General features: G+C 41.7%; 1 protein-coding gene across 7 annotated transcripts in view; it reads left to right on the top strand.

Annotated features, from left to right (window-relative positions):
* Pxk (PX domain containing serine/threonine kinase like) overlaps positions 1-12,110 on the top strand; it is an 84,923-nt gene that overhangs the window by 9,885 nt on the left and 62,928 nt on the right. For all 7 annotated transcript variants that reach the window (XR_004945869.1, XM_036198672.1, XM_036198670.1 and 4 more), the window contains exons 2-3: positions 9,458-9,508; positions 11,805-11,852. Coding sequence is in view for 6 of the 7 variants with exons in the window: in XM_036198672.1 (XP_036054565.1) it covers positions 9,458-9,508; positions 11,805-11,852 (99 nt within the window). In the remaining variant the exon portion in view is untranslated. The remainder of the gene's footprint in view (positions 1-9,457; positions 9,509-11,804; positions 11,853-12,110) is intronic.

Below are 12,110 nucleotides of genomic sequence, written 5' to 3'. Positions count from 1 at the left end.
ATTAAAAAACTCACAAAGGTGAAATAATCTAAGTAAAATATTTTGCCTATAATACAGTGTATCCAAAATATTATTTCAATTTAAATTGGTATAAATTGCTACATTTTATACTCCTTTTATCATATAAATTTTGCAGTGTAGTGTGTATTTTATGATTATAGCAATCACAAATCTAAGCGAAGGTGCTGTGACTATCAAGTGGAACCATGGCAAAGGCTCACACATACTTATTGGTTTAAATACAGCTACCCACTACACATACTGCAAATGGATTTCTGTAGCAGGAATCTTAAAAGGTCTTATTAATGAAATCAAACCCGAGGCCAGTTATTGGGGTGATTGCAGAGACACAGAACAAGCCACAGCTATCTTACCTTGCTAGTTCCTCAGGTGATCCTTTTTCCTCAGGCTGGAAGCTTCTGAGTCCTCCTCCACATGAATCTCAGCTGAACTGTGTTGCTCCAAAGCCTGAACGCTTAATCAACCAAATGCTTAACTAACTACATGTTTTTCTCCTCCTCTAGTTCCTGGTCCTCACGCCTTATATACCTTTCTCTTTCTGCCCCCACTCCCTGGGATTAAAGGTTGGGTTTCTGGGATTAAAGACATGGGTCACCATGCTTAGCTGTTTCTAAAGTGGCCTTGAACTCAGAGATCGGACTAGCTCTGCCTCCCAAGTGCTAATTAAAGGCGTGTACCACCACCGACCAACTTCTGCAATAGCTTACTCTTCCCATTTTCTAGCCACCAATTTTGGCTTTGTTCTAGTGGTTATCTGTTCTCTGACCCCAGATTTGTTTATTTTGGGGAACACACAATATTTCAGGGAACACAATACCCACCAAAGATTTCTGTGGGTTCAAAGCCAGCCTGGTCTACAGAGTGAGTTCCAGGACAGCCAGGGCTACACAGAGAAACCTTGTTTGCTGCCCCCCCCCCCTCCTAAAAATAATGTTCAAATATATTGTTCTGGAAAGAGATTTGTAATATCTTACATGGGGAAAAGCAAGCCATCACACATTATATTTAGTATTCTTTCATTTTAAAAAATACTTAATACCTTCAGATAGTCTTTAACTGCACTGGCCAGACCTGTAGCCACTGCATACTATATTACTCAAAACTTTTTAAAGATCATTTACTTAATTCTTTTGAGACAGGGCCTTACTGTGTAGCTTAAGATGACTTTACACTCTCCATCCTCCTGCCTCAGCCTCCGTAGTGCTATTATATACATGTGCCCACTATACCTTGCTTAGATACTTTAATTAATTAAATTAAAATTTCAGCCCTAACAATAGCTGTGTCTGGGGGCTCAGTAGTCCCATGTGTGTAGTGCCACCATGAGAGATGTTAGACCTTAGGTCGCTATGGCCTTCCGAAGGCTGAACTGGTGAGAAGGACTGAGCCAGAGGGCCAGGCAGGCCAGACCTGTGAGCGACAGGACCTAGTCCTGGTTTATCCTGGCCACTGCTACTAAATAAGGCACAGGAAGCCCCTGGAAGAGTAGCTGTTGTCAGTCCCTGGGGTACTAACTCGGGAGAGAAGTAGACTAGCCTGTGATGATCCTGAACAAATGAAATTAACTGCATTTTTAATTGCAGAGTACCCCATAAGCATGATGACTGCTTCATGAATGTTCATATAAAAATCCCTTTTCCTGTTTATTTCTGTACAGAGACACCATGATGAGGGCCACTGCTCTTCCCTTCCCTTCCCCTTTCTTCCCCTCTCTTCCCTTCCCCTCCCTTCTTTCCTTTCTTTCTTTCTTTCTTTCTCTCTCTCTCTCTCTCTCTCTCTCTCTCTCTCTCTCTCTCTCTCTCTGTCTTTTTCCCTCTCTCTTTCTTTCTCTTTCTTTTTCCTTCCTTCCTTCCTTCCTTCCTTCCTTCCTTCCTTCCTTCCTTCTTTTTTTTCCCCAGAAACAGGATTTCTCTGTGTAACAGCCCTGGTTGTCTGGGAACTAACTTGAACTAGCTTTGTAGACCAGGCTGGCTTCTGATTCACAGAGAATACCTACCTCTGCCTCCCAGGTGCTAAAATTAAAGGCGTGTATCACCACCTCCTACCACCTCCTACTACCTCCTAGCCTTTTTCCTGTTTATTTTTGTAAAAGATTTGATTATTTCTCCGTGTGTGTGTGTGTGTGTGTGTGTGTGTGTGTGTGTGTGTGTGTGTGTATGTGTGTGTATGTGAATGCAGTACTAATAGAGTCCAGAAGAGGGCATTGGGACCCCTGGGGCCAAAGTTATAAAGCAGTTGTGAGTTGCTTTGTCCCAGTGTTGGGAACCAAACTCCTATAATCTGTGAGAGCAATAAGAATCCTTAACTGCTGAGCTATCTCTTCTGCCCCTTCTGTTTCTCCAGAACCTGCCAAATGTTGATGATAGGATTTAACTAGCTAGCATGGAGGGGAAATAAGGTTCACATTTGTACAAGGCTTGTATGGTGCCCAGATTACATTCACCCCAGCAGTTTGTGCCCTTGTGGTAGGAGGTAGACTGAAACATTTTGGGGTATTAAAATCAAAAGGCTGTGTTCTGAGCCTCCTGACCTGATAGACTGGTTCTACCTACTGAGCTGACCTGAATCACTGGCAGGAAACTACACAGTGTGAAAACATTTGCCTAAAGCCATAGAATGTAGGAGCAGTTGCGTCCATGGATTAGTCTTGGAGGCCTGCTGCCCAGTCATTCTCACCACTTAAGAGCTCAGTGGCTATGTTTTATTCTCTTTGAACTTTGACCTTTTGTTGGGTGATGAAATAAACTGAGTTAAGTACCTTTGAGGAGGCTTATGACAACATGGTGTGTAATGAACATCATGATAACATGCATGATTGGTTATGAAATATTCGTGTGTCAGGAGGACACTAATGTGTCACACTGGGTTGAATAGACTTTGGTGGTGAATTCAGCTCTCTTGCAAGAACCGTTATTAAAATCTGGATGTAATATTCTATCAGCTTGACTTCACCCATAATTTCAAGCTTCTTTCCCACCTGAGACAGGAGCTCATGCAACTCAAGCTCATCTGTTTTATAAGCTATACAACCAGCACAATCTTCTCCTTTGCTTTTTTTTTTTTTTTTCCTGATTTTTGAGACAAGGTTTCTCTGTGTAGCTTTGCACCTTTCCTGGAATTCACTTTGGAGACCAGGCTGGGCTTGAACTCATAGAGATCCGCCTGGCTCAGCCTCTAGAGTGCTGGGATTAAAGGTGTGTGCTGCTGCAGCGGCCGCCTGGCTTTTTTTTTTTTTTTTAAGATTTATTTATTATTATTATGTATACAGCATGTGTATGACTGCAGGCCAGAAGAGGGCACCAGATCTCATTACAGATGGTTGTGAACCACCATGTGGTTGCTGGGAATTGAACTCAGGACCTCTGGAAGAGCAGTCAGTGCTCTTAACCCCTGAGCCATCTCTCCAGCCCTCAGGCTCATCTTAAATTCTTTCTGTAGTTGAGGATGACCTTGATTTTCTGATTCTCCTACCTTTCCTTCCTGAGTGCTGGGATTATGGGTGTGTATCACCATGCTCATTTCACACAGTGCTAGAGAGTAAACCAACTGAGCTACATCCCCAGAACACGCCCCCCCCCCAACACAGCTATTTTATCAGTCCTCATACAAATAGACATTTAATTTACTTTATTTCCATGTCCTGTTTTCCTAGTCTCCCCAGCATAAATTAAAATGCCAATGGGTGGCTAGACGGTGGTGGTGCAAACCTTTAATCCCAGCACTCAAAGTGAGTTCCTGTTACACAGAGCTGTCTAGAAAAAAACAGAAACAGACAACTGGCCAATGGTAATAAAATGACCCAAAGGGATGAACTATATTTGTCTTGATAACATATCAGGAATCTCAATCCTTATCACTCAGAATTCCTAAAGTACTATGTTTTAAATTACAAGTGTAACCACTCCTACCACTGAGAGTGCTGGGGTTGAACAAAGTGCCTCCAGCCAGACTAGCTAGGTAAACACTCTTATTACTGTGCACTATTCCAGTTTACAAATCAACAAACTTTTTTTTTTAATATCATGGGATTTAGCTCCCTCTCTGCCTTTTGTTCTTTCTTTCTTTTTTTTTTTTTTAAAGATTTATTTATTTATTATGTATACAGTATTCTGTCTGTGTGTGTCCCTGCAGGCCAGAAGAGAGCACCAGATCTCATTACAGATGGTTGTAAACCACCATGTGGTTGCTGGGAATTGAACTCAGGACCTCTGGAAGAGCAGTCAGTGCTCTTAACCACTGAGCCATCTCTCCAGCCCAATCAACAAACTCTTAAAAAATTGGTTTTGGGGCCGATGAAATGGCTCAGTGGGTAAATATGCTTATTGCCTAGCCTAAAAATCCCTGAGATCCACACGGTGGAGGGGGAGAGCGAACTCTGCAAAGTTGTACACACACACACACACACACACACACACACACACACACACAGTGTAAATAAATGTTTTAAAATATTGTTTTTCCTAGCTGGTGGTGCTGGCGCAGGGCTTTAATCCTGCAAAGGCAAGAGGATCTCTATGAGTTTGAGGCTAGCTTGGTCTACAAAGGGAGTTTTAGGACAGCCAGAACTACACACAGAGAAACTTTGTTTCAAAAAAAAAACAAAACAAAACAAAATAAATAAATAAATAATTTTTTAAGAAATGCTTTTTCTTATTATAAAAGTAAGATGTGTTAATTGAACATAACATGAAAATATGGTAAAGTAGGAAAGAACTGGAGACATAGAAGCTAGAGTAACGTTGCCTCAAAATTGGAGGCTAATGACTTGTTATCCATGCTGAAGAGAATGGCTGCTTTTGTTTTTTTTGTCCTTAGGCACTCTTTAACAGTTCTGGAGACTAACATTCCCCTACAGATCCCTTGAAAACTGAGGAGCCTGGCCACAGTTCTGGATGCCTTAGCAATGCTGTCTCATCCAGTATTCACCACAACCTGTTGGAAAGATATGATTATGCAGAGATACAAACTGAAGCTTAGAAAAATCAGGCTAAGAAACTAGAAGGTGGCACTTGGACCTTGAGTCAGGATGTTTGTTGTGGTTATTCAGTGTCCTCCTGGCACCAGGGCATCTAGGAGGCCTGTCTTTGGAACAGTGAACAAAAGGAGGTAGCAAAGAGTGTCCCCAGAGTGGGACATTGCAGCTCTCAGCAGTACTCAGGTCACTTTCAGCTGAGTCAGCCTCTTGAGATCCAGAACCACAGAACAATCAATCACCACTGCCACAAATCTGTCTGCTTAATACTTCTCCTAGTTCATTATGTGATGGGGAGTGCCTTATGTTCTGTGCATACGTTTCTGCAGTTTGAGGTGTTCCAGGAATTATTGAACAAATAAGTAGAAGTTATATTCATTTAAAAGCCTTGTTGAGGAGTCTTTCTGTGTTTATGCTTTGCTTTTATATAAGCGTTAGTTACGTCAGGTGGTATTGGTGCACACCTTTAATTTCAGCACTTGTGAGGCGGAGGCAGGAGGCTCTGAGTTTGAAGCCAGTCTGGTCTAGGGCTACACAGAGAAACCTTGTCTCAAAGCAAAACAAAACAGAAACAAAAGAAATGAAGCAAACAAAACAACAACAAAAGCCATATCCATTCTGTAGCCTTGTCTGAAGTCAGAGAAGTTCAGAGTGCTTCTTTGTGGAATGTCTCTAATTGGAGTATCATCTGTCTTTGAAGTCCTTGTGCAAACCAGCTTTTCTTCCTGGAGAGAGACCATTCCAAAGAGGGCAGTGTGAACTTCAAAGGCCCCAAGATCATGATTGTTTTCACTGCAGGAATCAAAGTGGGCTGTGATTCTTTCCCTTGACTCATCTGTGAACAGAGTGAAAGTGCTCGATTCGGTTTTGCACAATGCAAACTGGGGAATTTTGGTTTGTGAAGAATAAAGCTTATGGTTCTATGATCTGACTAGTGAGGAGTTTTAAATAGAGTTCAGTGGTTGGAAAGGAGGTACACTTGGCTTCACTCACCTGCCAGAATTTATATTAAGACAGTTGTGGTTCTTCAGATGCCTTTTAAAATCCTCAAGATTTTCATTTGTTGAAGGTATTTTTTATACATTATTGTTTTGCATAGCAATTGACATAAAATAAAAGTAGGTTCTAGCACTTAGTATATGCAGATGAAGCAGAGATAAATGAGTTTCAGAGCAAAGAGTAATCATTAATTCTGTGAAATATTAAAGATGGCGAGTAGCCAGGCAGATGGCCAGTGAGCTGAACCAATCTATCTATTATGAGACTTCCTCAGAAGCTTGGTGTCCCTGAATATGATGCTACCTGCTGCCTGTGAGTTACAGCACCATCAAACTTCCTAAGTTTGAACCTTAAAAAAGTACTTTTTCCTCCTTTGAGTCAAGGACTCACCATGTAGCTAAGCTGGCTTGAATCTTATACTCTTTCTGCTGCATCCTCAAGACAGTAGGTGCATGGCAGTTTCATTAGCCGCATGGGTGTGTGTCACCACACTTGACCTGAACATTAATTCTTTAGAGAGATCATCCATCTGAGACTTAGGAGATCTTGTGGAGCTTTTTTTAGAGTACATTGATTTTTACTTGTTTGTAGTAGGAAGCAATTAGGTGACTAATGCCCTAATTATTTTGTTTCTGCTGCTGACCTCACATTGTACTGTGTGGGATCTGGAACATAAGAAATGTGTGATCCTAGCTCTTCAAGACTTTAGTCTAGTTGGAGAGAGCTATTGCCCCAAACATTGATATGGGACAAAAATAGCAGTTAACATTTAAAAAGCTGAGCACTCCAGGATTTAAATATTTGGAACAGCAAACTGAGAGTCATAAAACAGGAATATTTAGGATATAAACAGTCTGATAAGGAGAGACTAAATAGATAGAAAAGGTTAGGTCAGTTTGGTCAGGATGTACAAGAATGTAGATGGTTGGCTGAGGACTTAACCTAGTGTGAGCCACGGAAAGTTTCAGAGCAGAGAAGTATTGTTTGTTCATTACAGTCACTTGTTTGCAGCATTTTTCTGGGTCCTTCCAATGACGGAGACATGTTAGTAGAGAAGTGAGCATGGGAGTGAACTCAGAGAATTAGGAAGGCTAGTGGGCACTGAGACAAACAGTCTGCCTCCTACCCCAGATTAGCAGCTGACCCTCACAAAACTCAGTTTCTCTTAATATGTTCCCTAACATGAGGTTAACGTTCTCAAAGCTTAGAATCCCAAGAGACTCAGGTTAAGTGCCCAAGGAAATGAAAGAGCTGAGCCCTTGTGGAGAGAGGAAAGGAAGAGGGTAAAGATCTTTGAAGTTTGGTGGGTTTAATAGTTTAATTGTGTCCTTCCTCCCATGCAGAGGTTTTTAGTTCTGTGATAGAGAGCTGCTTCTGATTTATTTTCTTTCCTTCTTTGTTCCACTTTTTTTTTTTTTTTTTTTTTGAGGCAAGGTCTCATGTAGCCTATGCTCTACTTAGTTCAAGGCTATCCTTGAACTCCTGATCCTCCTTCCTTAGTCTCCCAAGTAGTGCTAGGATCATTTGGCTCATGATTTACATCTTTTATTGGCTTTATTTGTTTGCTTGGTTTTTTGAGACAGGGTTTCTCTGTCTGTGTAGCCCTGGCTGTCCTGGAATTCACAGAGATCCACTTGCCTCTGCTTCCTGAGTGCTGGGATTAAAGGTGTGCACCACCACCTCCTGGAGATTGGTTTTATTTTTTCAGATAGGGCCTTATTCTGTAGCCCAGCCTGGACTAGGATTTACCATCCTCCTGCTTCTGCCTTCTTGTTGCTGAGATTACAGATGTGGACCACTACACCTGGCTTGCTTCCAGTTTCTTTAAGAGGCTATGGAACAGTAGTCATTCATTACCCTGGCTATACATTAGAATCACCTGGGGAGCTTGTAGTAACTGTTAATGCACAAGCCTAGCTTAGACAATGAATCATTAACTCTGGGAGATTGGACCCAAGATACCCCCTCATAGATGACCATTGCTAGATCATAATCCTTATTTATCTTGTCTAACAGTAGATCCTAAAACTCCTTTCAGAAAGGGTTATTGCCTATGCCTAAGAGAAGGATGCACACACACAGGCAAGGAGAAGAACCTGGGCAGATAGCCTTCCTGGAATTCCCCATTTTGTCTTTTAGCATAAGAATATACCAGCAGCTAGGCACCCTAGTCTATGCCCATGCTCCCAACACTAAGGAGGCTGAGGTAATAGGATTGATTGCAAAGTCTGAGGTCAGCCAGGTCTGCAAAGAGACTGGTCTCAAAAACAAGCCATATCCTCTAGTCCAAACCGATTATTCACTGAACCTAATCTCAAAAATGGACAGTTTCTGTAAGTGTTTGGCTCTTCTCCACATCCCCAAGACAGGGTTTCTCTGAGTAGCCTTGGCTGTCCTGGAACTCACTCTATAGACCAGGCTGGCCTCGAACTCACAGAGATCTATCTGCTGGGATCAAAGGTATGTGCCACAACTGCCTGGTGGGTCTTGATTTCTTAAGACTCCATGTCTGTAATTTTCTGTGCTCTGAAGTGAATTTGTGTTGAATATTTTTACCTTTTTTCGGATCCAGTATGTATAGATGATAAGGCCTAGGCTGGCTTCAGACTAGTGACCTTCCTGCCTCTGTCTTTCTAGTGCTACCATCCATTGCAAGGTGCTGGGATTTCAGGCATTGTTGCCACGCCCTGCTAAATCTGAAACCAGAATGTTAAAGATTGGGTCTCCCAATTAGAGACATAATTTTTTAAGTCTTTTTACAAGCTGTTCTTTTAAAGCAGGCATAGTGCCCCACACCTTTAATCCTCATTCTAGGGAAGCAGAGTCAGGCAGATCTTTATGAGTTTAAGGCCAGCCTGGTCTACAGAGTGAGTTCTAGGATAGCCAGAGCTACACAGAGAAACCTTGTCTTGAAAAACAAAAACAAATAACAACAACAAAACACTACACACACAACTAATTTTTTTCTTTTAAATTTCTTTGTTTTATGTGTATTTTTCCTGCATGTATGTATATATGTGCACTATGTGCATGCCTGGTGTACTTGGGGGTCAGAAGAGGGTATCACATACCCTGGAACTGGAGTTAGAGATGGTTGTGAATTGCCCTGTGGGTGCTGGGAACAGAATCCACATCTTTTGCAAGAGCAGCAAGCACTCTTCAACAGATGAGCCATTACTCCAGCCCTTTCTTTAAAGTCACACATTTATCCATATATGAGTCTTTTATTGAAACCAGAGTCTCACCATATAACACTAGTTGGCCTGGAACTTGTCATTCTCCTGCCTTAATCTCCCTAGAGCTGGGCATACAGATGCCACCGTGACTAGCAGCTCCCTGCTGCCCCTGTGCTGAGTAGTAAACCCAGAGCCGTCTTCACCTAGCCACATTCTAGACCCACACTACTACTCTCTCTCTCTTTTCTTTTCTTTTTACAGCTAAGATTCTTTCTTTTATCCTTTTTAGGAATATATCATTAGGGTACAAAGAGGAATTTCCATGGAAAACAGCTGGCAGGTAAGCATTTTTGTCTATTAGGAAAAAAAAATGTTTAAACTTATGGCCAAAGCTATCTCTGGGTGTTAGAAAAATCTGGAAAAGTCAAGATACTCATATAGTACAAATCATATTTCTTTTAGGTGTAAGCTTTTAGTTTTCTTTTTTTTTTTTTCTTTTAAAATTATGTATATGTATGTGTGTGTCTCAGTGTGGGTTTGTACAAGTGAATGCCATGTCAGAGGCCAGAAGAGGAGGTTAGATTCTGTAGGGCAGGAGGCAGGAGCAACAGGCAGTTGTGAGCTACATGATATGGGTGTTGGGAAGCAAACTGGGCCCCTGCAGGAGCAGTGTGTGTTCTTAACTCCTGAACCATTTCTTCAGCCCCATAAGTCTTTAGCTTTAAGACAGATGTACAAAGCCTTTGTTACTGGTGGTTGGTTAATGTGCATATGGGGTTACCTGGAAGAGTAGAAAGCTATTCTCCAACTCAGCCCAGAATTGTAAAGTGAGTCACCAGATAAAAATGATGTACCATCAGGTCACTGTTTTGTGGACAAGTCTAATCTTGGACAATTGGAGCTAGCTCCTTCACTGTCCCTAAGGAAGGCTCTTCTTGAGGTCCCTGGCTCTGCATTTCTCAGTGCTGGCCTTAAAGAGAAAAAGACGATGGAGGAAACTGAAGGTTTTTCCCATCGAGGTTGGCTTGCAAAGGGTAGCTGAATTGTTTATGAGGCTGTTTTAATGCTAGAGTCATCATCCTACCCCTTCTAATAGTATTGTCTGTGATCTACAACCCAGCTCAAACCTTGCCTTCACCTTAGGCAGTCTCTGACCACAGTGTTCCAAATGTAGTCTTTTTGTTGCCTAAGTTTCAGACTGCTTTTATTTGAATATTTATCACATCTTTTATCTGTTGAGAATTTATGAAGTATTCACCGCTGATTTAAACACATTGATTTACTCCACACTTAAACCATTCCTCTAGAGTAGCATTATTCCCACGTTACACTTTGGAGGTAAGTAACTGGTCTGAGGTCACACACTTTAGATGTTGGCAGAGCAGCATTGCAATGTGCATTTTCTTGCAGCTAAATGCTGTTCTACCTTTGGCTTCCTTGGGATGGACTTACATGTAATGTTATGTGTACTTGACAAGAATTACCTTACCAGAATAGTCTTTTCTAGCTCTACTACCTTATATGGGGTACTTAGCAAAAATGGGCTCTTGGACCCCATCTGAGCCCTACCGAATGAAATTGTCTTTAGATAAGGTTCTAGGTGGTATCCAGGTAATTTTTCTACATACATTTGAGAACCAGTGATAAGGACTGAAGTTAAACTATCCAAAAGCACCATAGTTTCTTTACCAAGATGTCTTATTTATGGTTTCTAGCTATAATAAAACACAAAAGACCAAAGGCAACTTGGGGAAGAAAGGGTTTATTTCTCCTTACAGCTTATAAGTCCATCACTGAGAGAAGCCAGGACAGGCAAGAACTGAAGCAGAGGCCATGGAAGAATGCTGCTTATTGGCTTGTTCTTATGCCGTGCTCAGCCTGCTTTCTTATAGCACTCAGGACCCAGCCCATAGTGGCAGACCCCCGGGAGCTGGGTCCTCCCACACCAATCAATAAAATGTACCACAGACCAACATTTTGGGAACATTTTCTCAATTGAGATTCCCCTTTTCACATGATTCTAGCCAGTGTCATACTGACATAAAAGTAACCAGCACACCAGGGCTAGTGGGATTTGGCTGTGTTCTAAGCAGTAACATCAGTATAACCAAGAAATGACACAGGACATAAAAGCCGGACTCTTTGCCAAGAGGTGAAGCAGTTTTACCTACAGGAACAGACTTAATCTCCACGGGAGGTGGCATTTTTACTGGATGAGATTTTATTCCTGACAAGGACAAATGACATCAAAGCTGTCTGTTTCCTTTTGTTTTCATTTATGCTCAGTAAACCTTTTTTTTCCCCAAATCATTAATCTCCCCCCTTCATGTACTCAGTTAATATGAAAGATATTTGAAAGTCAATTTGACTTGAAACCAAGATACAATTTTTTTGCTGTTTAAATCTCTTGCTGATGCCTTGTGAATTTGGCCAGCATTAACCAGCTTACTGCAGCCCAGGCAACCTTTGGAAGACTGCTATGTGCATTTTCTGGGCTTATCAATCAAAGTGAACACTAGGCAGCACTGCTTCACTTGGTACAAGTGCTCCAGCTCTGGAGCACCAGAGAATCCCAGGTCAGGAGGTGGAGGGGGTGCCTTTGCTGAATCAAAACACCACTGTCTTGTCTCTTACAGATTGTTAGAAGATACAGTGACTTCGATTTACTTAACAACAGCTTGCAGGTAAATGTTTCAAAATACTGGTGACACACATTGGTTGCTTATGATATCTTCTGGTTAGAAGTCATATAGATAATCTCCTTTTGTGCATGAGGACTAGTGGTTGCTAGAGTTCATGCAGATGTATCTGGGGCTCTCTCCTTTACTTTCCTGCTGGGCTCCTCTGCAGTTAGCACTGTAGATCATCATTAAACCGTAACAATAGAGTCTTTTTCTGCTGGATGATTTCTCTGAAGTACATCTTTCTGAATCTCTTGGATT

Source organism: Onychomys torridus, chromosome 9, assembly GCF_903995425.1.
Source record: "Onychomys torridus chromosome 9, mOncTor1.1, whole genome shotgun sequence".
Classification (NCBI taxonomy): Eukaryota; Metazoa; Chordata; class Mammalia; order Rodentia; family Cricetidae; genus Onychomys; species Onychomys torridus.
The sequence above is the reverse complement of the archived record's forward strand: the minus strand, read 5'-3'. Positions and strand labels throughout refer to the sequence as shown.